At 35.0% G+C, this 27,967-nt stretch overlaps 2 protein-coding genes across 3 annotated transcripts; one reads left to right on the plus strand and one right to left on the minus strand.

The window, feature by feature from the left end:
- Window positions 1-3,940: 3,940 nt before the first annotated feature.
- Dbp21E2 (putative ATP-dependent RNA helicase Dbp21E2) lies at window positions 3,941-6,644 on the minus strand. 2 transcript variants are annotated; one of them, XM_018455729.1, is made up of 8 exons: window positions 6,317-6,644; window positions 6,028-6,240; window positions 5,593-5,937; window positions 5,252-5,509; window positions 5,052-5,165; window positions 4,584-4,975; window positions 4,193-4,439; window positions 4,096-4,110 (listed from the first exon to the last, which is right to left on the minus strand). In XM_018455729.1, exons 1-7 carry the CDS (start codon window positions 6,386-6,388, stop codon window positions 4,211-4,213), a joined length of 1,623 nt encoding a protein of 540 aa, XP_018311231.1. In that variant the 5' UTR covers window positions 6,389-6,644; the 3' UTR covers window positions 4,096-4,110; window positions 4,193-4,210. The 2 variants fall into 2 exon arrangements, with proteins under 2 accessions (XP_018311228.1, XP_018311231.1); XM_018455726.1 differs by having other exon boundaries at window positions 3,941-4,439.
- Window positions 6,645-8,250: 1,606 nt separating this feature from the next.
- Window positions 8,251-26,910, plus strand: LOC108727569 (coiled-coil domain-containing protein 170). Its single transcript, XM_018455725.1, has 15 exons — window positions 8,251-8,456; window positions 16,573-16,668; window positions 16,731-16,862; window positions 17,034-17,222; window positions 17,411-17,680; window positions 17,859-18,003; window positions 18,059-18,231; window positions 18,452-18,652; window positions 18,954-19,097; window positions 19,213-19,290; window positions 20,180-20,343; window positions 21,004-21,112; window positions 21,819-22,055; window positions 23,764-23,933; window positions 26,023-26,910. Exons 1-15 carry the CDS (start codon window positions 8,352-8,354, stop codon window positions 26,162-26,164), a joined length of 2,355 nt encoding a protein of 784 aa, XP_018311227.1. The 5' UTR covers window positions 8,251-8,351; the 3' UTR covers window positions 26,165-26,910.
- Window positions 26,911-27,967: the final 1,057 nt, after the last annotated feature.

The following is a 27,967-nucleotide window of genomic DNA, read 5'->3' on the forward strand; positions in this document are numbered from 1 at the left end:
CAGCAGCTAATCTTTTTTTTAGTGTAATTAATGGAATTCTGTCTTCTCTATAAGAGTTTCAGACTTGATTAAGAAATAAATTAATATCTTATAATTTTAAAATTTCGATACGATTAATAGAATCTTAAAAATTGGAATATTTATACGTAATTTATTTCTTAATTAATCACTTCTCATTAATTTTTTGACATAAAATGTAAAATTATAGAGTATTAATAATAAAGACAGAACCTTTTTATCGAAATATTACAATTAAGAATCAATCTTTATAAAAATATCTCAATTTTAAGGTTCTGACTTAAAATTATATAACAATTTATATAAAATTAAGCTATTATTAAAATTGAGATATTAAAAATTAGTGTGTAGTGATAACAAAATTAAATCCATTTTCTTATTTATTTTTGTTCTTTCCATATTTTCACGTTTTAATCCATCATGCAAACATAAGTATCACGCAATTTATTAAACATAGAATTAAAAATATTAAATTATAACATATTAAACATATTAATTTAAACATAATCCATTATTACAAATAAGTTTATTATGCCAAATTAATGAATTTTGCTTTTCATAAATTTTCTGAGATTTTCAGTATATTATTATTTCATAATTTATTAATAATAAAATCATTAACGATTTTTAGTAATTAATATCCTGTTAACTATTGCGAAAATTGCAAAATGGTAAAAGACTTTTCGACTCAGTTTTTTATTAGGAATAGCACTGTATGATTAATGTACGTTATTTCAGATACACCCTGTATATTAATATTGTAATAAGCTCGTACAAATTTATAAATTATTTTGCCAAGTGATTTATTTTCTTTATCGATCACATTTCTATCAAACGTTTCCAAGAATCAAGTCTTTTTTTCTGTTACGTATACGACTTATACGTGTTGCGTGTGTGAATGGTACGTGTGAAACCACTGTGGGGTATCTCCGCGTAAACAATAACAATCTACGTCGATGTAAAGACTTTGTAAGCTGTCTTTCTAAGCGCAATTTGTGCGAGCATAACGCTTGTTTCTAACTACAGCTTCTCATCAAAACAATTAAATGTTATATATAATGATTTCCTTGTCGTTATAAGTACCGTACACTTCGCTAACATTCTTCTGCTAGAAAAAAGTATGAAGAGAAATTCCAAACATGGAAAAATTAATAATGGATCATTAAAATTATTAAAATTAATAATGGATTAAGCACAATGCACAATGCCTGAATGAACAAAAAGTTTTAACGTCTTAGCAATCAGTTTAAGCGTTTTTAAAACATGCATAATTATTTTGATGATCTAACAAATATATGTTTAGATCCATATATCTAACTGTATTTTTAGATACTCCAGCAAACCGTCCTTTCCTTATATTTAAAAAAGAATATTTCAAATAATCGTAAAGTTTAAAAGCTTTGATGTATCAAGAAAACACGATTTTAAAATTAGTATATAAAATTGAACAGAACTTGGGGTCAGAGTTTATAGTGCCTGTCATAGAAACCACGTGTGGCGTAAAGCAGGCCTGGTTAAGCTCAGAGGCAGGATCCCCCGGATAGACGCTGTATCGTCCGCTTGCGAAATGCCCCTGTTCCTCATGTCACGCGGCCACCCACGTTGATTAGTCCATTATCAGTGTGGTCATCACTACCGTCAACTCATCATTCATGTTTACCGTTTCTCGGTGGCAGTAGACGGTGACGGTAGACGTAAACTTTTTAACAACAGTATACCAAAGGCGTGACCGTGTTATATCCTTTCAGAGCGCGCAGACTGCTAACGACACTCATTAAATCGTGCACTACATAGCCAGAAGCTGCACGTCCAGGAACAAGTAGCGAAAGTGATTTAACACGAATTTCCATGAAGGAGAATATTAGGAATCATTATTCGACTTATGCAATTCCTGATTTCTGATGAAATAAAAATCGAAGCGTAAGTCGAATGTAAAGAGAGTAACAGAAGAGTACACAAAGCTTCCAAGAGGAGAAAACTGAGGCAACAAAACATTAAAGAAGCGTTTCCGCCCCCGACTATACGTTTTGTTGTCTTAATTTTCGCTTCCTAGACTGGTATTCATCGTCTTATTTCAAGACTATCTTAAGTAATATTTTAAGATAATAACACGGCCCTCTGATTAATTCACGACTTATTAAGACTGTATTAAGACGATCTTAAATATAACCTAGGTAGCACACGTATGTTTTATATACGTTTCTTAAACATATCCAATGTTTCATAACCGTTAAGCATCAATAAGAAACATTTCACCGGAAACGTTTTTTAAATTATAATTTAAAAAACGTAATTTTCACATATTTTTTAATTCACACTGTGTAATATTTTATTAATAACATTATATATGCAGAAATAAAATAAATATATTTTATAAATAAATAGTGTATTAATTTATATAAATATTTTTTTTTTCGAAGAAGAAAAGAACAGTGTTTTCTTTATTTCGTTTTCTAAAAGTTCGCTTTCGTACGGAATTAATAATAAAATAATGTATTTACGCGTATTCATATACATTTTTTAAATAAAATTGAATAAATTATTATAGAAAATCATTAAATCCGTATAACAAATCAAACTAACAAAGACTCCTTATAAATCAAAAGAAATTGGAAAGAATAAGGGCAATAGGAATCAGTCGCAGAAGACGTCGCGCAAATAATACACCCATAAAAACTTCTTTATTCTACAAACGCGCTTACATGTTTCACCTCACTTTTGAGCCTTCTTAAAAAAAATCATTATTTTAATGATTTATTCAATTTTATTTCAAAAAATACGTACGTATATATATATGTGAATATATTATTTTAATAATTCTGTAAGAAAAAAAATTTTGTCAGATATAGGAAAAAAATGGTATTTTGATCGTTTCTTAAACGTTCTTTTATCAGAAAAAAAAAACATTTTCCTTAACGTTTTTCGAATGGACATTTTAACCAATCAGAAACATTTTCAAGAGCTGGTTATGGAACGTTTCAAAGAAATATTTGTGAAACGTTTTTTAAACGAATATGTGCTACCTGGGAAGAACTAACTATGAATACTATCCTTAGAAGTTTATTTATAAGAGACACTACTTGCAACAAGACTATAAATGAAAAGAGAACTGAAAAGGATAATGCAATAAAACACCACATAAAACTATTATATAATAAAATTCCAATAGTATCTCATATAAAAGATATTCGTTTGAGATTCGCGAAAGTCGCGAATAATGAAAGCGCGCACGTTCGGTACAAGTGCTAATTCGCCCTGGTCTTCACTTTATCGTTTCGAGGCGTCGTTTCCCAGTCTCATGGGACAGTCAGGGTCCTTCCGTGAGTCGTGATGACACGGCGCACCCATCATCACCACGTGGCACAGGCATGAACCGCAAACGCGTGCCGGGCGCGTTTAATTTCGCTAAAACCCGGCACGAATAATAAACTTGTTGGCAACGACGGCGACAGCCTGAACGCAAGGTCTACCATGGTTGTTCGAGGAAGAGCATTGCTATTTACCGGGCGTGTGGGCGTCCGCCGTGTGGGAGTGCCGCCGGACACGACGGGGGGAGAATCATCGGCCGAACGGATGGACGAACGTGCTACATTTGTATGTGTGGGTCGTGGTTTCCTCTCTGGAACTAACTGGAACTCAGAATTTAGGAATCGGCGCGATAAAAGGAACACCGACGAGAAGGGCGAGGAAAGTATTCGGGCGTAGGACGCGCGATTCGATTAACTTCCTCATCTGGCAAATGCGCCACGACGTTGATAAGCTTGTCATAGAAGCGACGAAATTTGCTCTTGAGTATGTTCCTTGGAGAACAAATGGATGGAAATAAATTACGAAAGATTGGGAAGAGACGTATAGAAGTTCCAGCGTATAATGGTTGACGCAGGCTATGTTAATTAATCCGATAAGTCCGAGTGAAGAAATTATTCAAGGTAGTCTTTTAAAGAGATCAAACAGGGCAACAACATTTCGCTAATTACTTAATCTTATTGGACGACACTTCGAAGGTTTCCTTGTAAAGCACTAATGCAGCTGTTCTCGAACAATTTAATTACGTAAGCTTCGTGAAAAAAATGTAATTGACGCAAGTTGCATCTACGGAACAGCGTCGAGTATTCGCATAACTTTCATATTCAACTGCGAAGAAATTATTGAGAAACAAACAATCTTTATTTACACAATCGTGTAATACGATTTAGTACGGTATGCTAAATTCTTGCTTTTCTTCCGTTTCAATTTGCGATCCAAATGGTTCGTAAACATCATCCTCTTCCTTTGGCACGCGAATATCAAATATCGGTATCGGTTTCGACTTCCGTACCGCTCTCTCTATTTTTTGCACTACAGCAATGTCATTCAAAGTGCTTATAAAATTGTCCACTCTGCAGTCCTTAATGTTACCGATTCTTCCCGTTCTACCACATCTGAAAACATACACATATTATAAATTATATATAAAATATATACATGTATATAAAAATTCTATTACAACTTTATATTATTTTTTCAAGTGCGCAAACACATGTGTAGATTTGTAGAGATACGATACATAGATATTAATTGTATACCTGTGGATGTAATCAGCGGTGGCATTTGGAAATTCGTAATTCAACACGTGGCGTACCGTCACTGTATCCAAACCTCTAGACCCAGCGTTTGTAGTGCACAATACATAAGATTTACCGCTTTTGAAGCTGGCATACTTGTTTTGCCTGTCATATAACTCCATATCGCCGTTCAAAGAAACTGTTTGTATGTTGCTATTGTTCAGGAACATACTGACCCAATTGCAAGTAGTATTACTATTGTTAAAAATAATTACTTGCTCCTTATTAGCTACTTTTGATTTAATATATTTTAGAAGTGCAGTCGGTTTGTCGCTTGGACCCACCCTTATAAATTTTTGAGGTACGAGAATGTGATGCAATTTGTTTGATGTCACATGTTCCAACGATTGCACCTACAAAAATATAAATAAATAACGCATCCAATATTAATGCTATCTTAATTTTAAGAATATTTTGACGCTATCTTACGTTTATGATATCCTCTAAAACTTCTGACATTCTTGAAGGCATTGTTGCAGATGCTAATGTGAATTGAGCACTGATAGGTAGTTTATTGTCATCCGGATTTTGCACGAAGCCGAGCTAGAAATAATATTATTAAATTTGGACATATATATATATATGTATATATATTGGATTCTTTAATATTAAAAAATATATGAACATACTGGTACTTTTCTCAAGAATATTTGCAGCTTCTCTTCAAACGTCTCATGAAATAGAGCATCTGCTTCATCCAATACAAGATGTCTAACCATGTCCAATTTATAAATCTTGGTTGTAGTTAATTTGCTGATGACTCCAAAACTAGCTACAACGATATCAACTTCTTCCACAGGTGGATCTAACATCATTTTCTTTGTTTTTCCACCAGTAATAGTTTTTGTACGAATACCAAGATACTGACATATCTTTTTTGCTTCCAACTGTGAAGAAAAACGTGATTTATAAAAATGTTTCTGTAAATTACATTATGCTATAAAATTAATTTTATGTCTGTGATACAAACCCCTATTTGAAACGCCAATTCTCGAGTAGGTGTTACGATCAATCCCAACGGAGTATTGTATCGATGCCCTACTAATTCTTTCCATCTTAAAACTTCATCTATCATGGGTAGAAGATAAGTTAATGTTTTTCCACAACCAGTTTCTGCTGCTATGACAGTATTAGCTCCATTTAGTATTTTGGGTATCCCAATTTTCTGTATTTTTAAAGGTTTCGTTATACTGTATCTTTTTAAGATATCTATTAATTGTGGATTTAAGCCAAAATATTTGAATGAATCATGTAGTTCTTCTTCTTCTTCTTCTTTTTTTTCTTTAAATGATTTACTATAAGCCTCCTTTGTCACCTAAAAATTTCAAAGCACATGTGTTAAAATAGTTAAATGAAAACGATACTGAAGAATAATAATGGAACCTTAATAAATTATAATATATACATTCGTGAGAGGATATATATAGAAATAATCTCCTTTGGATTTATAATGATGCCATCCTTTGCTAACCAATGGTATCGGTTTATATTTGGAATATTCTTGCCCCTCATAAAAATTGAATTCTTTCCGTCTGCAGACGATTATCGGTACCTCTCCTTTTATATCTTTTGGTGCTTCGGTGCGCTTGACATAACTTTTCTTTTTAAAACTTTTTCTCTGTATGCAAAAGATTATAATGTACATATTTGTTCGCATAATGAAACAAATAACAGGCGAACAGTGTCACACTTACATAGCACCTTTGTAGTTGAGTAAACTGGATAAATGCAGTTCTTTGATATAAATTATAAAATCTGGAAAACATTTTTCTACAATTAACTTGTATTTCACGTTTACACAATAAATATCGCCAAAACCATGCCGCAAGCACGCGGTATATCAGGCTATTGCCATCTTGAATGCCGGTGATAAAAATTCCTTTAAATCGTGAATGACGTGAGCATTAGTAAACGATTGATTCACAAATACATAAGAAAATACTTTCCAAAATATTACGCATAAAATGTTTAATTGTTTTTAATATGATCCTTTTCTTTTTGTTTTTGAGGTTAAGTCCACTAGGGTGATTTATCTCAACTATGAGGTTGATAATGTAGAATGTCTAGAAACTTAGAAGACTTTTAGTACAGAAATCTACATTGATCAGCTCATTTGATAAGTCAACATAATTTCATTATTTCCAATGCTGATAATGCAGATAGCAAGTTGATAAAGCTGAGTTGTCACCGTGTAGATGGCTCAGCTTGTTCATTTCTGAGCTTTTTGCTTCGATGCGATGCACAATTCTGATATTCAATCTTCTTTCGTCTCTTATTTTATCTTCCTGGCCTGCAGTTTAAAAAGACAGAATTTTTAGTAAATTTATATTAACAGGAAAAAAGATGATTAAAACTTTAATTTAATAAATCTATATTTTTAACATAAAAGTATAGATATATATATAATTTTATGTCTAAAAAAAAAGAAAACAATTATAATTTTTAAGAAAAAGAAAGTAATTATAGTATTTTAATTCAATAAATTTATATTAATAAATTTATGAAATAAAATAATTAAAAATATTACCATTAATAAAATTACATTAATAAAAAAGGTCATTAATTACAGATTATTGAATATGTGAATAAATTTAAATTATATTAAAAAACATCAAAGGTGTTTCTAAAATTTCGTTATCTATCTTTAAATATGTTAATCTACACTGCGTTTCAAAGAGCAGGCGCTATATTATATTTTCTGGTGTGCAACTGAAATACGCAATAAAAAAAAGATATTATTTGTGATTTTAAAGAGATCACATAAACTGGAACATTTACTTCGCGTATATAAATTTTATTATCATTTATTCCATTTATTTTATCATCAATTATTTACTCGATATATAATATTACGGATCTGTCCCACATACTGTGTAAATATTGTTAATTGAATTGGAATCACTATTATCAGCAATATTTTTAAAATTGTGAATGGCTAAAAAGATAAACCTGCTATTTTTTTTCAACTTTTCGTATAAAAAATATAATACAGGATCAAAAGCACTTCTGCAATAAAATTTTGAAATTGTGCGAGTATGGATGGAGGACGAGTCGTGAGGACAAGAAAATTTCAGAAAAGGAATCACAATCCTTGTGATTCGTGCGAATCCAAGCAGAACACAAGTCATCATAGATCATCATCTCCGCTTTCTTTTTTTTTTAACGTCCGAATAGATATCTTGTTTTAAGTGCGAGAGAGAGAGAGAGAGAGAGTTTTTGGAGATTTCAAACAACTTGAACAAACCTCATAACATTAAAATAACTTTAAAATAATCACTAAAAATAAATAAGTCACTTTTCAATTATTTACGTCATTTTGTTCATTCGTTTTAATTATTTACGTTTTAATTATTTTGACTTGTTCTACTTGGAAAGAGTCTATCCACGTTCTCCACAAGAACCGCGCTTTCTGCCGAAAGGACGAAACCTCGGCCCTCGCTGAAGGAAGCGCGCGCAAAGAGCGCGGCACGCGGCCGTTTTCTTCGGATCGATGGGCGATTTCGATCGGCTGGCCGCCATCGCGACGCACGTCGGTGTTTAACGACACCGCTTGGTGCGGAGGCGCCTCGTCGTCGGTGTCGTCGTCGTACGCAGGGTTGTTCGTTATTGTACGCTGGGGATGTCGTTCTCGCGGTGAGACCGTGCCGTGTGAGTCTCTCTCGTTTTTCTCCGCTTGTAGAATTCACGCGGAGGCACGCCGTTCGCCAGACGTTCTAGGACGGAAGCGGGATGGCGTCCGACGACGCCGAGACGCAGGAAGCACGACAGTTGGAGGAGACGGCCGAGGAGGACCTAAGGATCTTCGAGACGCTCCGTATCTCCTCGCCCCGGAAGGTCAATCGATGGCACCTCACCGCCCCTTTTCACACCGTGATCCGACGGTCACGTTGCACGCATACTATCGCGAAAGCACACGCACGCACGCCGTCGCACGCGCGCGAAACATTGCTCTCTGCGCGCGTGCGACAGTAGTATAATAAGGGTTGCGTGTGGAGAACCAGCAATGTCCGCTGGAAATGCAAAAGTAGAGTGTAAACACATCCCCAAAAACGCGCCAAGTCAAGAGAAAGTCAAAACTTTATTTTGACGTCATTGAAGTAAAAAAAATGATGACTTTTAGTTACAATTTGACTGTTTATTGACGTTAAGAGTAAAAATAAAGTCATTTTGATTTTTTGTTGACTTTTCCTTGGATAATAGAAGAAACAAAAGATAAGGAATAATGATTTCAATCTATCAGAGACCGTGTATCAATACACAGCAATTTCTGATAGGTTCGAAATCTATTGTCTGTGAGTTTCTATTCCTTATTCCTTTCATTGTGTCTGAACGCCTAAATTTCTGAAATACTGAAGGGTAGAATGGAATCCTCATATTCCTTACGCCGCCATAATAAACTTTGTAATCACATGAATGCTGCGCCAATGATAGACGTACAATGCAAGTAATAATGTATAATTAAGGCTTATACTTATACAATTAAGCTTATTACACTGAAGCTTATATAATTAAGGCCATCGTGATTGAAATCATACTGATATCCTTTTATGTGTATAATAACTTGAGCACGTACTCCAATATGTGTAACAAGTTGCTATCTCTTATTGCGAAATATACCTCGTAGGTACACAGAATGTCGCGAGCTCGAGCGAGTTTGTAGATGCGCTATACCGTGAACTGCATCAATGGCTTATCGTCCCTCTGCCGTTGCATCACGTATGCACATGCACATGCACACACGTATTCACATGCTAATCGCACGTGCGGTCACGTGCACATCCCCGTATCGCCCGCCACAAAGCCTCTCATTGTATACATGCCAGTATACGTATGTACACGGCGCGTCCATCGAAGGGCAACAGATCGATAGCGGAAACGTACAATATTGATTATCATACAAATCAATTATAATTATTTCATCGATTCGCCACTTTGAGTTCAATCATCTGATCAGCTTTCGGCGAAGCATAGTTTCTCAAATAAGAATTTGGACACCGCTTAAATAATTTTTGATTGATTGTTTCTATGAAGAAATTTAGATTTCTACTACTATTTATTATAAAGATTTAGTTATAATAATAATAATAATAATAATATTCATGCGAGCGTACAATTATTGAATTAAATTCGGTTTTTATTATTAAATTACATAGATATTAAATTAATTGAACATTTTTGAAAAGCATACTATAGTTAACTTGAAAATGCTGAATGATATTCAAACTCTTACTTGAGAAATTTTAAACAAAGCCATTTATAGTCAGAGATTTTACGTAGCAGATTTGAGGAGTCAGATTTGAGCAATATAAACGTGTGGTGTCTGGCGACGAAAAGCTCGCAGCATTTCTCGCTCATCTCGGAGGTTTTATCTCGTGACATTTCTGCATTCTCGAAAAATGCGGGAAATGAAAGTTTTCTGTCGTTCTAATGCTGGATAAAAAGTACAGGATTTAGATTATGTAAATCTCTCTGTTGGCCAAATACGCTTCCTTCTTCCTCTCTGGTGCATCCAGTTTTTAGAATTATTCTAGTGTAAAAACCACGAAGAATATATGTGCGAAGCATCCCATAAAGGATTGTGCAATAATTATCGATTATTCATTGAATTTCATCAGTGAATTAAGAATAAAGAAATGCACAGAGAGTGATGTCTAATATTATTTATTGATTTATTTGATGTGGTACAAACTCTGTTACTATTGTAACGAAACATGCAAATCATACATATTTAATATTTTTAATTATGTAAGGAAAATTCTATTTTCAGTTAAAGTGGATCTTGCTTAAATATTTCGCGATGTAAATTTATATACATATTCAATTCTGCAAATTGTGTGCTGAAATTGTTTCAATCTTAAAATGCAATCATAAACAGAACTAGAGTAGTAATAACACATATTAAATATTTAAGTACCAAGATCCACTTTGATTGGAAATAGGATTTCTCTTACTTAATTAGATTTATTCCCATCGGGAATTTCGTATTATTAGTATTTCTAGTTGAGAATCGGGGATTCGTGATATTCCTCGTTCGCTCGAGAATGTATCTCCCAACGATTGCGCCGCTATTTAATTACACAATTCGCGCATCGAATTGCACGTGGGATTCCGTCACGTTCGTCATTAGCGCTCCCTTTCGTTCCCTTTCAGTCTCTTACTCAACGCGCGCGAATCGCAAGCGCGTATCGACTCGAACAAGGGTCGCGTTGCCATAGCGTTGCATCGAATCGATTTCACCTGTCGCTGCTACCCCAGCTGTCGACCATTCGCGCTGTCGCGTGCTTTCCAAGTCGATGTTAAGTTATCAGGCACGGCTGAAAGAAGGGACTGACATGTCTTATTCTGGCGCGCGATTGGAGCAACGGCTCCGCAGAATTCACTAAATCCAATTTTATCGATATCCCGACATTTAATTCGTTTCAAATTTCTTTCTAGGTCGATCGGACACTTTGATTTTTTAGAATACGTAAATGCTTTCCTTTCGGGGACATTTTCGATCTTGTGGATTTTGAAAATTTATCCTAGCTTGTTCTAATATTTTATTTATAAATTTATTTATACAATAAATGACGTGATCGAAAAATTAAAAGCATTTTACTGTACTTATTTTTGCTCTTTCTCTTTCAATAAAAACTGCAAACGCTTTCTGTGTATATGTTATTGTTAATAATGTTATTCCATTTCGCTATAATTTATTTATACAAAAACGTGAGATTTGGGTATATGTACGTAATTTAACGAAATGTTAAATATAAAATAATTTGCTAAATAATTTAATAACTAGACGCATAAAAATATGAATGTAAATTACTCTCATTTCTTCTTGAAAGAACTGTTAATATTCCGATATTTTCCTTATCTTAATTGGATATATCACTCTTTTTAAATCACCCGTAAATGTAGTGATATGTATATAAAAATTATATTTATTCTGTATAATTAAAGATACATATGCATTTATTGATCGTTTAGGTATTGATAACTGGTTATTTCTGATGCATTTTCCTTCTACAATCACGTGAAAGAATGGATGCAATATTCTATATTTGCTATCACATTAACGTATCGATATTGTAACTTTAATTACAAGAGATTCCGGCTTACGAGCATCAGTAATAAATCCTCTCCTGTTGCTGCCTCTCACAAATGTCTGATGCAATGTGTGCTATAATGTTTAAAATATGTAGTTGTACAAGAGAAAAAACACCTAAGTAATTAAATAATATAATTAAATTTTTTTTGTGTAATGCAATTAAAAATACAGGGATCCACGTTTTCGCATTTCGTTGTAACGCTAAATGTGATGCTATAATGCTATCTGAGGGATTTTATCTGTTTATATAATGCATGTAATACGTAGTAATTTCATATGAAACTTCAGCGAAGGGAGGTCATTTATTTTAGTAAAAAGAAAAATGCTAATAAACCTTCATCGGTGAAATGCAAAAACCGGGTAAGCATAATCATGCACTGCGTTTATGCTGTAAATTCTGCTTACGAGTGCACGGCATAGAGCAAAATTCGAACCGTCCAACATATATGTATATTAATATATCATCGCTATTGCAATAGCATACTATGCTGATCGAACACGTTGGTATATTGCGCCAAAAATAGATACCATCCGGCCGCAATTTTCTAAAATATCGTATGCAATATCGTATTTTGACCATTAAAAAAAATCCTTCGACTTAAATTCGCAAAAATAACGTTGCTTTAGTTATACTAAATATTTAAAAAAAAAAGTAAAATTATTTTTATATATATTATATATATATATAATCGAACATTTGATTAAAATTATTTCACTCAATATTTGATAGTTACTACCAGACTCTTTTTTTTAATGAAATTACATATTCACTTACATGGACATTATAAAAAAATATTGCAGGCACGTACGTACATTTTTTTAAATTTAATCGATTTAAAACCCTTTCGCTTTTAACGGAGACTGCAAGATTATAAGACACACGCGGGACATCGGCAGTTTTTAGCGGAGATCTAAATTATTTTACCAGTATTGTATTTCTCAACACGCTCACGTACTCTCATTGCGACTTTACTGCGGTGTTATTACGGTTGCGCGAAATCACGAGTTCGCGCGTTATCCGCGAAATGACACTGCAGAAAACCGTCTCCCTGGTGGCAAATTTACAAATTTTTTTTTTATACTAGTACGTGCACAGTGTATCTACCAGCGAGCGGGATTCGCTGTAATCCCATGCGCGCTTTGAGGTAAATACCGGTGGTAAATAGGTCGGGCTCGCACGCACGATCATTTTCCCGCACGGATCCCGACTGTCCCGAGACCGTTGGGATATTTATGGACGATGGAATAATGGGTATTCAATATCGTTGGACTTAACCATACCATGGAAATTCACGGTATTCCGCAGGATGTGCGGGAACATGCGCCCCCGTTAAAACTGTACTACCTCCCGCCCGCGCAACGGAACTATTTTCGGGTCATGCAGAGATAACGATAACGATCCCATTCGCGTATTTCCCGGTCGATGATCTGTCGCGTAATTGAATCGCGAGATAATTGATCGTGGCGCATGTAGAATCCTGATTTTAATTTGATTCCCAGGAAAATAAAGCGCGTTGAATTAAATATCCCCCTCGTCTAAACGCGCGATAGACGTTATAATTCATCCCCTGAGCGAATGCAAGAGGGATTTTCGAGAAAGTGCGAGAGGGATTTTCCTTTTAACGTGACCGCACTGCATATGCAAGTATACTGAAAGCTTTTTTTAATCAGCGAGGAGTCGTCAAAAAGAAGTAGGAGTACTTCGTTCATCCTACTTACATTTAGATACCAAAAGATAATGCAATACCTTGAGTTAAATAACATTTTGTCATTTATAACTTCCATCTATGTTAAAATGTAAATCTGTCCATTTTTGTAGTTAGTTTCAAAATAAACATCGTCTATATTAATTATGCACTTAGTAAATAGTAAATTAATATCTACATTTTTTTTTAGTTAAGTTAGTCAAATTAATGTATATTGAACAACGACATATTGGATAGGAGCAGTGGCGACCTATAGAAATGATTAAAAATAACTCAAATTGTGAATGTAACTTAAAATTATGAATTTAACTTTATTTGTATTATATACTCTCTAAATCTTTTAAAGTGAAACCTCATTTTAAGGAGTGAAAATTGAGCTAGTTTTAAAAAAGAATGGTTCAATTTTCAATCTTTAAGAGCGAGATTTCACTTTCTAAAGTGAGCTTTCACTCTAAAAGTTATATAATGTATCTTCGTATCTTTACATACATTATATACTTTATAGTCAAAGTAGGCATTCAGGTTTACAATGTGGAATCAATGGTGATACCATCGAGATGGTATCATTGTGGAAACGCTGACCTGTAAATTCGGGAAGCGTATTCCATGTTCCAGGGTAACATTCTTGCTCTGGCATCTGACGTAGATTTCGCGAGCATAGATTTTCGCGTGCAGATACAAATACCTGGACGAGGTCGCGAAGGGCGACGAGGGTCGTGAGGTCGCTCGTTCCAGGATGGTAGTGGCGGCGTCGGTGGATTCGGGTCACGTAATCCACTGTCGTAGGCAGACGAAACTATCGTAACTGTCTGTGCCGCGCGCATCCGATTGCCCTGGAAATTGACGATGGTAGAGGCTTACCTTCGATGCGCGCCCTCGTTCTCTCTCTTCTCTTCACGCAGTCGGAAACGTTACCCACGATTCGGACTTCGAGTGCGAACTCCGTTGAGTACTATCTGGATCAAGAGCACGGGGTGCTTCGGGGAATACGAAGCGCTGTCGCGCACGATCGTGTAGCGGAAATTCCTGCGGGAACCTGCGATATGGATCCGGCGGGCAATACGAGGTAGAGTTGATCATGTTTTTGAACGAGCCTTGTTACGTGGAGCGAGTTATGTCGATGAGATCGATTCCGGCGACAGGAATAATTGGCGAGACATGTTTCTATGTAGAAATAATTTTATGAAATTATTGAAAATACTAACGCGTTTATAATATTATTGTATTATTATAATATATTTAATAATGTATAATATTATTATTACATTAAACAATATCATAAGATTATAAGATTATTAGATTAATTAGCTTTTAAATTTCTTTTAATTCACTGCGTGAAGAGAATATAAGATTCGAATTATCGTGCAATATGCTTCTTCAATGTACATACAATTCAATCAGCTTCAAGTATTATAGATGCACCAGTAATAGAGTGAATACGTAATTAGTAAATTTCGTATGCATGAAGATGCTTCCATTTACAAAACTTCGCACCGTGTTTATTCCATGATGATTCTATTTCTACTTTTCGTTTGCATTTAGACGAGCTGAGATAGTTATCCCGAAGTTGTATTACAGTACGTTCGCGTTTGCAAATTCGCAGATAAGATCGAGAGAGATGGATAAAAAAACAACGAACATAAAAAGACTTACTTTTTACACGTTAAGCCTTAAATCCGCTTACGATTGTAATTAACGGCGAAACGAGTTCGGATGCGTGTACTTGGATTTAATTTTAGATCGCAAGAGTGATTCGACGGGATATATTTAATTCCGTTGTAGATCCCGTAATGAGCCGGATTTGTTAAAAAATAATTAATTGCATCGAATGTAAATCAACATAAAAAAGAAATAAAAGCGAACGGCTCCACATGAATGGAGATCAGTTATCGTAAATATTTAATTAGGACAGCAATAATTGGTGCCGAAATTGTCGATATAAATATTTAACTATTTATCGTTGTGCTCTTAATAATTATAATATGATTCATCCGTCTCATTTTGACATGTGCGTCCTTCTAACTTAGCTAATGATGATTTAATCATTCTGCATCGAATCGGATTTCATTGCACTAGTTGGCTAATTCGTAATCAATGTACAAAATATCTAACAAAACCGTCCTTTCGTAAGATTAATTTTCATCTGTATTGCTTATTTATAAATTTGATATAAGATTAAAGCATAACTTTTCAAGGCATGGATGATGATCGGTTTTTATATTTAACAAATCAAAGGTCAGAACTATTTTCAATCGAAGATATTACTTAATATCATATCAATAGTGGAATTTATTCTTAGAATATCATACTTCTCGAAGTAACTAGCGTGAAAGTTTTCTAATTCGAGCCAAGGATTTTAAAATAGATGATTCAAAATACCATTCTAAATAGCTGCCAACAAGCTCTAACTTACCCATACTGCGGCCGATATTCTCCGGCAATTTTCCTAGCAGGAGTAGACACACATAATGGCAACGAGGAACATGCTGAGCTGTCTTGTAAAGTTTCCTTCGTACACGCGTGGAAGCTCAAACGGGTACTGTTACGAGCCGCCGGTAGAGACGTCATCAGTACCTGCGGTACTTTGCGAATCCTGCATTCTCTCCGAACGAGAGAAAGGTCAGAACTTCAGAAGCCGCACCGCGGAAGTCGCCGTTAATTTATTCCCGTTTAAACGAGCGTTTTGGCATTAAAGCCCTTCATCTCGCAGGAAGCTTGGAGAAATAAAATGACTCTTTACGATGAAATCTCCTCGCCAATGATAAAATTCAAGATTACAGTATACATTGTACGGCATACGATAATTTAAAACGATCATTATTCCGAGTATAAAATGTAATCATACTAGGAAATTTATAAATGGAATCGCAATAAACACAGTAAATAAGTAAATGCGTATATCACTGGCCGACTCACATTTTTGCGAGATTATTTAATCGTTTAATGTAGTTCAGACACAAATGTGAACATGATTTAATGGCTATCATGATATTTTCAATTTCATCTGGATTATTCAAATTAGCATTTGATTTCTTTTTATAAAAATCATTGATGATACGTTAAAAAGTGCGATAAAATATAAAATATGAAATATATGTTATACGTTTATATTGATATCTTTGATGATGGATAATCGAATACCTGGTTTTAGGTGGACCCAGATGACGCTATGACTCACGATTTAACTACCACTTTGAGGAGCGAGCTGGCGGCCCTTGAATATAAACGGGATAGGCTTATGTCTGAGGTAAACCGATTATCGTTTCACCGCTTCGATAATCGTTAGTAATCAATTCGGTCCTCATTTAGCTACAGGAAATGAAAAGCACCGTGAGATCGCGGGACCAGCGGGTTGTGGAGTTACAGGTAGAGGCGGATCAGCTTCGCGAGCAAGCAGCTAGGCAGAATGCCGTCATCTCCAGTCTCAAGAAACGCATTCAGGTTAATTTTCTTCCCTAACAAGCAGACGATTAAAGGGTTCTTGCGTTAATAAGCTTCAAGATAATTCGTTTCTTCCATCTCAGCTACCTTTCGTTAAAAAAGATAACGAAACTCGCGGAATCTGTAGTCGACAGATCATATATATCTTATAGAATTCAATAACAATTTCAGGAATTGGAAGAGAGGGAAAGAAACCTCTATGCGTCCCAGGGCAGAAATGAGATCATGATACAGGGTCTGCAACGTGACGTAAAGTACCACGAGGAAAAGGTCCGAGAATATGACAAAAAAATTCGACAATTGGAGCATAATATATCCGAGGAAATTCAATTGAAGGAACGGGCACGTCTGAATCTGCAGGTGCCATATGTTTCAAAATGCGTTCTATCGCGCCTCTCGACAAGCTGTCGACATCTCTATTTATTCCTCGTAGAAAAATCGTATCAATTTTTCCTCTCTATTCAAACTGTTTTTTCGGTATATCTTCTATCCTGCCAGATATCTTATATTTGATGTTTTCATAAGATTTCTACTACTTGTTTTCATAGGATTTCGTACGAAGGTTGGCACATGCATTGAACGTTGAATATTGCGAGACGGTGCATCACAGCCCAGAGATGGTTATTCATAAAACCGAAGAACTCGTGCAAGAAGTGAATCGTTTACGGACAAAGAGCACAAACGTCGAGACGCAGTTGACGGGTGTCGAAGTAGATTTTAGAACCTGTAGGGACGCTCTTGATCGCTCCACTACGGAAAAGGAGCAATTACAGAGACAAGTGTCAGTTCAGTTAGTCGACATAGATCGTTTGCGTCAGGTACGATGGTTAAAATTTGACTTACGATTAATTCTGAAAGAATCTTTTATTCGTAAATTTAATTATATAAACGCTACTATCAGAAATTGTGCACGCAGCATTATTTTAATTATTTCAAGCAATTAAAATCCATTAAATTATCAAATACTGTATCATTAATTATTTTCCATTATTCCAGGAAAAAGAATGCCTAGAAATGCAATACAGGGTCGCTGAGAAGGACATGAATGATCTGAGAGACAAGCTCGTCAATGCGAATAGGAGCTTAACCAGCGCGACGGGGAACATATCCAATCAAGAGGCGTTGATCTGTCAATTACGAGGTAAATCACATTGATTCGCTCTCGTATCTTCTGATAACCCGTATCGCTCTTGCAGAGGATCTGAAAGCCCGCGAAGAGAAGACGCAACGTGTACAAAATGAATTCCGTCACCTTCTAGAGTCAGTTGCGATTCTTATCAGTACACCAAGCCGATTTGTCGAGTCCCATGAAAATTCGATCAAAGATCGCATTCGAGAAATTCTAGCAGACAATAAGGATCAGTTACTGGTAGCTATTTAAAAAAATAGAACGCGTGTAACTTTATACTTTCTCTCTTGCAAAAAATCAAAAATTTTTTAAATATAAAAACTTTCTTTATTTTGTCATTTAAATTGTTTAATTATTAAGAATTTCATCGAAATTCTTAGGAACTTCACACATTGAAACTTTCGGTTTTATATAACGTACACAATATTGCGAAATTCGCTATGTCCTTTTCTCTTTCTAGAAAATACAAAGTCTTCGAGAAAAAGTGAACACGGCGACGGAATCGACGAATCGGCAGAGTGAACTGGTCGAATCCACAATGATGAAAATACGCAGTTTAGAGGAGGAACGCGCAGCTCAAGAAGCTAAAATACACAAACTCGAATCTGAACTCACGAGCAGCGATCTCTCCAGAGAGTCTTTACGCAGAGACAAGCAGACGGTAATTTCAAACGCTTCTATCTCTTGGAAACGTTAAAGCAATCTTGACACATAGTATATATAGAGAAGGAAATAACGAGGATTTAAAGACATTATACGATTAACTATCCTCGTCTCTTCGAATTAAATAATATAGTAAATCTTTATTTAAGGAAGTAGTTTCAAAAATTGAAACAATATTTCAGAAATTTCTAATTTGACTTTTTAGTGTCATAAATTTCTAAAAAATATTTATTTCTAAGCTAACGTATTGTTTATTCCTTGAAGCATTTTAAAGCTGATCTTGTTGTAAATTTGTTCAGTTCATAACCTTCCTGGATCGATTGGGTAAAGCGATGCAAATGGACGAGATTTCTCAGGAGATCGGACTTGATCTTCAAACTGAGTCATTGTTGGTACGGGCCGAACAACTAACCAGATTGGAGACCGACAAACTCGTTGACAAGGTGAAGAACAATCGATATTACATTTTTTTTATGCCGCTGTCACGTTGCTAACGTTTTCTCCTTTGTTTTGTGTTTCTTTGTCGTGCAAATCGTGTGTGCTTACCACACGTCGCAGTATTTGTACTCCAGCTACACGACCTTACCGAGGATTCGGCGCGAGCGATCATTCCACGAGCTTCCCTGTCTCAAAGAAGTAAGCCCCTGGCGCAAGCAAAGCGCCTTAGAGAGAAACTTCATAGAATTTTGAGGCATCCTCTTCGTAGACATTCATTTCATTCCTTCATCGTGGAGCATCCTTAACGTAGAGAGAGAGAGAGAGAGAGAGAGAGGAGCTTTTCATTTCTCCATTCCTCTTAGATTTTCCAATACTTTGCGGTTGAATCGGACGCTGGTCGAGCTTTGCTTGCGACGTAATTGTTGCTTCAAATTGACAGTTTATCGGAAATACCGCGTAATGAAGTTCCATTTAATATAGCTTCTATGGTGCTGTCAGTGGCGCGTCGATATTGCGGTCGCTCTTTCCAACATAAAATTGGTCGACGTACTAACTTTTAATTAAATAATCTCCAATAATGTGTCAGCAAAAACAGACTTTTCCTTTAACAGGACGTTCCCTCATTTCATGAAAACTGAATTCGTATTTTGTACATTGCTTATTTAACCTGATAATAGAAAAATCATAATACGCATGAAGAAGTCATTGTTATTTTCAATATAAATAAGCGAAAAAGGCCATATTCAGTCAAAGCAAAGCGCGCGCGCTTGTTTAATAATATTTTTTGTGTGAACTTTTACAATTATTTTTACAATATTATTAAGCACCAAGACCCGCTTTGATCGTTTAAAAATTTTTTGGTCGATTTCCATTTAATCCTGTTCACTATTATTTTATTTCACTCCTTATTTTTCAAGACTTATGTGTTGCCCTAAACCAAAATTATTAATTGCACGAGGAATTAGATGATTTCGATATTTTTGCATTGTGTAGTGATGGGTATTTGCACATTGCTACATTTGAAATTCATCGTCTTTGCCGCTAAGAAGAACTCGATAAATGTGGTCTTCTTTTTTTTGTTTCGCAGACATCCGTTGTTTATCAGTTGCAACGTCGCGTTCGAACCCTACGGGAGCAACTGCAGCGCAGGGACTTGCATTTGGACCTTCTACGTAGAAAGCTATCTCTACAAGAGGACAGTGTGAGGATGAAGTCGCTATTGCAGAGCGAGCGGGACGAGGCGAATATACGGTTTGTTTTAAAATAGCCTGGGGCCGGTTGCAACAAAATTTTAAACAAACTTTGAATTTGCTTTTCACAAATATATTGAATAATTTATAAAAACTAATATTTGCACACAATTATATATATTTACTTCTTCTTCTTCTCTCTCTCTCTCTCTCTCTCTCTTTCATTTCCTCTCTTGTACATCACGCGAAAGTAGATAATTACCGCGAGGAATTATGATGTTTGCGAAGACTTATATTCATCTATATCCTGAATAATTAAAATTGGCTATCGCTAGTGTTACGATAATTAATTCGTGTTACAATCGTCTCCAATATTTACTTTCTACTCAACATGGAATGTTAGCGGATACAATTCCTATCGACTAGCTGTTCGATGAGAAATATATAGAATCGCGGTCCATTGGAAAATTTTACCGGCCGAGAGTACGTGGCTTTATGCATCCGAGATGTGGTATGATTTTTGCACGCAGTGATCGTCGGTGGTTATCTGTAATTTCTGACAGTAGTTCGTGGTTTATTTCAAATGCGTCGAATGTATCCCTCTACGTTCATTGTTGTATGTTAGGGAATTATTAGGCATCGCTTCCCTTAATATTTGATGAGGTTCGGATTGAAAAAAAAATGAGAGAAAGTTATGAGCTTCTTTCTTCTTTTCTTTCAGCGCAAAGAAGTTGGGAAAACAGGTCGACCGACTTCAGATTCAATTGTCGGACGAAAAATCGCGGAATCGGGAGTTGAGTGCGCAATTGACAGAAACCGCGGATTATAAGGTATGTAATTTTAAGAGTGTCCATACTTTTTTCATAAATCCGAGTGTTTCGAGGAATACATGTGAAACATAGTGCGGTCCTAGGCAATATGACTTCGTCACAGCTATATGAAGCTATGACAACTGTTCAAAAAACATCCCAATTTGTTTCGAAGTGCCATAGTACATACCCCGAAGATTTTTCCACGCTGAACGTGATGCCTTCATTAGAATTTACGTTAGGAGTTTTTAATAGATTGGGAAGAAATGAGTAAAAAATCACTCTAATTTACTATTACAACCAAACTTTTTACTAAAATATCTTGATATACTACATAAATTCTGTCATTGACATCATTTAGTGCGAAAAAATTTTTGAGATATATATGCATTTCGAAGAGGAAAAAGTGATTTATTGTTGAATAATGAAATATATTGGCTGTATTAATTTTTGTATTCGTAAACTTTATTATTCCGTAAGATTTTATTTCCTTCCAGTAAACGGAATACTTCAATCAATTTTTTAAATAATTTAAAGTTTCTATTCTGGGCTTTTATAGAAAGTCTTGTTAAATCGATTTTATGCTTGCGAATGTTGCAAAGTGGCGTACGTGGGGAAAACAAAATTCCTGAATAAATTCTCTTCGCAAACCGCGCGAGAAAGCCTTCATAATTTGCAGCCATCGATCAGATATTTTAACTCATTTTACGATATTTTCTGCGAGCAGATAGCTGCGCTGGAACGCAGCCGGAAGATAGAGGAGCTTCAGAAACGTCTCGTTGAGAGCGAGATGTTGAGGACACGTTACAACAGAAAGTTGACGATGGCGAAGGAACAGATGAGGACGACCGCGGAGACAGCCGATCAGGAGAGATCGATAAACGACCATTCCCTACAGCTCCTCCGCGACGAGATGGCTCAGGTCAAGCAAAATCTCTCCGAGGTCACAAGGCGAGAATCCCAGGTGAGATACGTTATTACTTTTGTACGTGTCAGATATCGTACGTGCTTTCCATCTCTTGAATATCACTGTCTATAAATCCGCGTTGACGTTCCATTAATGAAACCAAATAAAAGTGTGAGATATATTATTATTATTATATAAAGTAAAAAAATTTATTAGTCGAAACGAATGCTGAAATGAATTAACATTAAGAAATTGCGTCGTGTGACGTTTGCTTTATCGGTCGAAAAATGCAAAAGGCGAAAGCCACGTCTCAATGCCAGATTGTGTATTCGGCACGCGTATTGGTATTCACGTAATTCTGATTTATGATCGTGTACGAACGCGGATTTGCGAACGATTAAATTACGCAAAAGAAGTCGCTGTCGAAACGACCACAGACGTTCGTTGCATCGTAGACAAACTGCTTCGATGCATTACACATGTATTTCTTAAATCTCCATTTCTCAAAGCTACGTAAGTCTTCCCTAAACATTGAAATAATACACATTTTTTTTCCCGAGAAAGAGATATATATAAGAAAGAGATAGAGAGTATATATAAAGTTGGTTTAATTCTTTGCAAAAGAGCGTTAAAGAAAGCTAATTATGATATAAATTTACGTTATTTCCTTCAGAAATCGTTATTTCTCTGTAATCAACAGATCCTCTGTTGCGAGTTTAAAATACTTTGGTACCTTATTAAAGAGGCAAGCGTCTTTAGTAAAGCTTATTTCTATTATTCCTCGAAGGTAAAGTTCAAAAGGGACTCGTTAATTCATTGTAGCAATTCCAATGACTCGCGACGATCATTTGCGTAATTGTGATCTTTCTCCGTCTTGTTGTGGCGCGTAACGCTCGTTTAGAACGATTTGGAGTTGATTCTACATCATAGTAATTCGAGACACGTTCGCGCGTCGCCGGGCTGTAAAGCAGATAGCTCCTTGGACTTAAACCCGCGCTGCGGCATACTCCGTGAAAGGACTGTAAATCTTGCATGCGATTTCGCGAGGCTTTATCCCGTCGTTGCCGTAACTTCGCTTTTCGAAGCGTCGCGAAACTTTGATTTAGTTCGAACAAGCGAACATTAATTATAATAAATTATACGTAAGGCACTTGAGTCTTAATACCTCCGTATTTATCACATCAAACTGTTAAAACAACATTTAGAACTTTAGAAAAATATAAATAAAGAAAGAGAAATAGAAAGAAAAGTACTATTATTCAAACGGAAAAAGTTTAGTCGGTACTCTAATATAAAATCGTAAACTTTAATCACACACAACGTACAATATTATTAATATAAATCTGCAAAAATAATTGGATTTCATGTATACATGTATTACGTGATACATGTATTACGATCTTATAACACTTTGTTTATATTATTTTATGTTATACATGAAATCATTCAGCTTATACCGTGTATTTATGCATGAATACACGATATGAGCTGAATCTTGGTTTGAATATTTTAATGTGAATTTTATATACATATCCAATTCTGTAAACTGCGCAAAATAAAATAATATAAGTATTTATGTAACAAAAATATTCTATAAAAAACAATTGAAATGCTTACGTTTTGCTTGTATAGTTAGAAACAATTGTCTATAAATGCGCAAAATTTGTGATAGAAGAGTTGATGCCCGAATGAATCGCGCGACTGTCCGAGTACCTATAAGTTACAAGCATGATTCAATTCGCAAATTGGTCATTTCCTGTCTCAGCTTCAGAGCTTCCGCGTCTCCGTGGCGAAGTTATTGTCGGAGCCAATCTGCACGCCCGATTACGAGATCATTTCGCGGCTACAGAAAATGGTCGCGGCTCATCGAGACTTTACGATGCTCTCCCGTAGATACGACGAGCCTTTAGAAACGAGTCCTTCGAGATGCACCAGGTAATAATTAGATAGGAGCAAGTGCCATTTTATTTTTCAAAATTTAAATTTTCTTTTGACTCTATCGATATGTCACTAATTGAATAATATCACATAACTTTGTTTCATACTGCTTCCAAGAAGTATTTATAGAATTACAAATATAATAGTAATAAGGCTCAATAAATTCAAAAAATAAAAAAGGAAATAGGGCTACGAGCCAAAGATTAATCGTTATGATTTAAATTATTAGTAAAATAAACATGTCATTAGAATATAAAAATTTTAATGCCGGCTATAAACAATGAATGATAAAATAAAGACAAACGTTTCGATCCCTATCGGATCATTATCAATGTTAAGATGAACAATACAATAATAAAATTAAAAATAAAATCAAAAAATTATACTTCGCTCTCCCTCCTCTCGCAGTATTAACATTTTCGCTAACATTCGAAGCAAATATGGTACCACTCTCTTCGCATTGTTCTAATGATAGACTATCTATTAAGATCCACATGTAAGAAATGATAATTATGCGTTATTACATACATAAACGGAAGATCATTATGTTACGGATACCACATTGTACCATATTTGCTTCGAATGTTAGCGAAAATGTTAATATTGCGAGAGGAGAGCGAAGTATAATTTTTTTATTTAATTTTAATTTTATTATTGTATTGTTCATTTTAACATTGATAATGATCCGATAAGGATCGAAACGTTTGTCTTTATTTTGTCATTTATTGTTTATAGCCGGCATTAAAGTATTATATTTATAGAATTATTAGATGATTGATTCTTGCAAATTTATGATACATTTGAAACAAAATTCTGCAAATATAATCGTTACATGTAATGCGTAATTTTTAGGATAAAAATAAAATTATTAGAGGAGAAGGTGGTGTTATGGCCAGTGTATATATAGTGGCCTCCCTTAATATCTCTGTTATTATATAGCGAATCCTAATGATTACTTATGGAATTATTAGTTCAGTAGCTCGCCGTTACACCATGACGCTAATATTACCAATACTCAATAACCAGTACTTATTCTAACGCATTTTTACTTTCAAGTATTTCGAAACATTTCTGAGGTACACTTTAGCATTTAATTATACCTACTTCCCCCCCCTCATTTTTCTTAAACTTGAGCATATTATCACACAAATATATGTATTTTTGAGTGTGTTATTTGCTATTTAACATTTTATTTGACTATATATATATATATATTTTTTTGAGTTATACATTGAAAGAAAAGATTCATTGTGCAGTAAATTAGATGGTAAAATATGGCATAGCATTTTTAATTGGCTGCAGCAGCCAATTTTTTGTTGCAGCAGTTCGCAAATTGCATCCGCAATGTCAATATGACATTTTGATGGAGGCTAACGCAACCAAAAATTGGCTGCTGCAACCAATTAAAAATGCTATGCCATATTCAGCCAATCTTTTCTTTTAGTGTACAAATTTAAACAATACCATGGCATTTTGTTAATGTGGCCATCTATGGATATTGATTACTCATGACCTCTTTTTTGAAGTTTTCATATCAAAATAATTATTTGATAACCGGTTGTAACTCTACTGTTAATCTATAGTTTATATTACTATGTACTACTTTTAGTACTGAAATTTTTAGTACTGAGCAGCTTATATGCAAAAGTTATGTGAATGTATATACATTTATTTGCATACATTTTAAAATGTTTTTCTTTTTTGTTAATTTTGTAATCAAATACTGTTTTCTAAACAAAACTAATATTTTAAGGCTATTTTTATGGAAGGCCATATTACTGTCCATTTTTTCCTTAGAGTCATTATGCCGCCACATTTTTATTAATAGTATCCTAAGTAATAAATATTTCGTAACTTTGAGTCCAGAATCGATTCAATACATTTTAATGAATATAATTGTCAAGTTTTAAACTTAAATATTGATTATTAACAAAGTTATTGTGTAAAATGTAACTGGAGTGCCATAATACCATCTTCTCCTCTAATAAAAATTTGCGTTTATACGAGTTGTATAATTTTTATTATATAATTTTTTATGTTTTTCTACATCAAGTACTTGCGTTATTCTCGTTTCTCCTCGTTGCAGCATTCATCCAGTCCATCCGCCGAGATCGCCCGGTTCACGTTGTACTCGTTACGAGGACAGCGGTTTCGCGGATCCACCTGATCTCCATGACATCGACGATGATTACAACAAAAGGCCAGTGAGAAGCAGCCTTCTTCCGTGACACCGGCCAAAGTTCAAGTTTTAAGCATTCTCGGAGGACATTGTACGATCCCTATGTTCAATCCACGTACTAAATGGTGACCTCGAGTTTCCGATCTCACGTAGATGAATAACGTCGCGAGTGGGGAAACTGTTCCTCGCACATGTGTCGTAAAGCGTTGCGTTTATTTTGCGTAAACGAGCGTCTTCTACGAAGAGGACCATTTGTTTATCAACCATCGTCGCTTTATGAATTAGACAACAGGCACGCCATGAGATCACTCGCGCGTCGATCGAGCGTTCTCGATGGCTCCGCCCCAGCATCGATTCCGATGGAATAAGCATTGAGAAATATAACCATCGATCCGTGTTATTACAAGGGAATGGAAGAGGAAATCGACTCAACGCGTTCGCATGAAATCGCAATTTCGCACTAATTATTAACCGGCAAGCGTGAGAAATTTACAAAGGGTCATGTGAAAGTGCGATACCAAACGTGTAGAACATTGGCTGTCGTGAAAATCGTCAAAAGTGTTCAGTGAAAATCACGCGACTGAACTGTCGTGTAGCTATAGCTTAAGATAATTTATTTGGAAGTATTTACGAGCTGGCCGTATGGCGCAGACTTTGATTTATACACGCGAAATAAAATAGCTATTATATACGTCGCTCCTGAAAAAATCGCCTGGATGTGCCACTTGAAGCAAATAACATTCATTAATATGTATCAAGAATGAAACCGTATCGAATAAGACTAGTCAAGCGTGCGAATCATGTGCAAATGATGTTATGTGAAATAATGAAGAATTTCTGTTTGTAAAGAAATCATTTTGCGAAGAATTGTGAAAGCAATATTTGGAATTAAAGACTGATTAATAGGATCTCCTTTTATGAAAACATTACAATGTCTCATTATAGTGCCTCATTTTTCTTTCTTTGACTTTATTCTGCCGAATAGAAATGCAACTTGAATAATCTTGTATCATTACGTGATTATATACAATAAAAATCAATACGTGCCTATTCTGAGAAAGGTTCACATACACAAGTGTTCATAAAATTTTTTATAATAGTTAAGAATATTGTGTAATACTTAATTATATGATTGTATTACCTGCAGCAGTTTTTAATCTTTCGCAACAAAGAAAGAGATAGAAGAAAATAATTTTAATTAATCAAAATTAATTTAATTTATATAACATGATTTTTTCACTAATTCATATGATTTATTTTTTGAATAAATATTATTTGAACGAACTTTCTTTGTACCTTAGTCCTTAAAATACCTGATCTCTAAAAATTATTAAAATAATTTCAATTTAAAAATTTAAATTCTCGTATGAGATAATAAAGTATTGAAATAATCCGATAGCCACTCCTACATTTTAATGATACTTTGACCTCGATACCGCAAATCGTTTAACGTTCTCTTTTAATCAATTCGAAACAATGCGAAGGATGTACAAACGGCGCTCGCACGAATCGTGTGAAGCATTTTACGGTCCGATGAGCAAAGTTCTAGGCAATCCTCATTTAAATACTACTACGTTAGAGAATTATTTCATAGTTACGATTACACGGCGTAGGCTCTGATATCGATGATCTCTCGTTGATCAATGAGCGCAATTCCGATTCGAGGTCGGGTTAAATATTCGTATTCTAGATCGTGTTATTAATTGGCTTCATGATAATTACATCGAGCGCCGAATTGATGAACGAGGGGTTTCCTGTTTGCGGTGTCCGTAGAGGGTTCCAACACGTTACTCGTTATACGTTCGCCACTACTGAAAGCCCCACTTCCGGTGACACGGTTCCAATTTCCATG

This window comes from Mycetomoellerius zeteki, unplaced genomic scaffold, assembly GCF_001594055.1.
Source record: "Mycetomoellerius zeteki isolate Tzet28-1 unplaced genomic scaffold, Tzet1.0 scaffold51, whole genome shotgun sequence".
Classification (NCBI taxonomy): Eukaryota; Metazoa; Arthropoda; class Insecta; order Hymenoptera; family Formicidae; genus Mycetomoellerius; species Mycetomoellerius zeteki.

Excerpts from the sequence above, each read along its gene's own strand:
- Dbp21E2 (XM_018455726.1), bottom strand. The coding sequence starts at position 6,388 with ATGTTTTCCAGATTTTATAATTTATATCAAAGAACTGCATTTATCCAG. Across the intron at positions 5,166-5,251 it reads TATTCTTGAGAAAAGTACCA|CTCGGCTTCGTGCAAAATCC; the intron begins GTATGTTCATAT and ends TATTATTTCTAG. Across the intron at positions 4,976-5,051 it reads TTTTAGAGGATATCATAAAC|GTGCAATCGTTGGAACATGT; the intron begins GTAAGATAGCGT and ends ATATTTTTGTAG.
- LOC108727569 (XM_018455725.1), top strand. The coding sequence starts at position 8,352 with ATGGCGTCCGACGACGCCGAGACGCAGGAAGCACGACAGTTGGAGGAG. Across the intron at positions 17,223-17,410 it reads GGGCACGTCTGAATCTGCAG|GATTTCGTACGAAGGTTGGC; the intron begins GTGCCATATGTT and ends TTGTTTTCATAG. Across the intron at positions 18,232-18,451 it reads ACAATAAGGATCAGTTACTG|AAAATACAAAGTCTTCGAGA; the intron begins GTAGCTATTTAA and ends TTCTCTTTCTAG.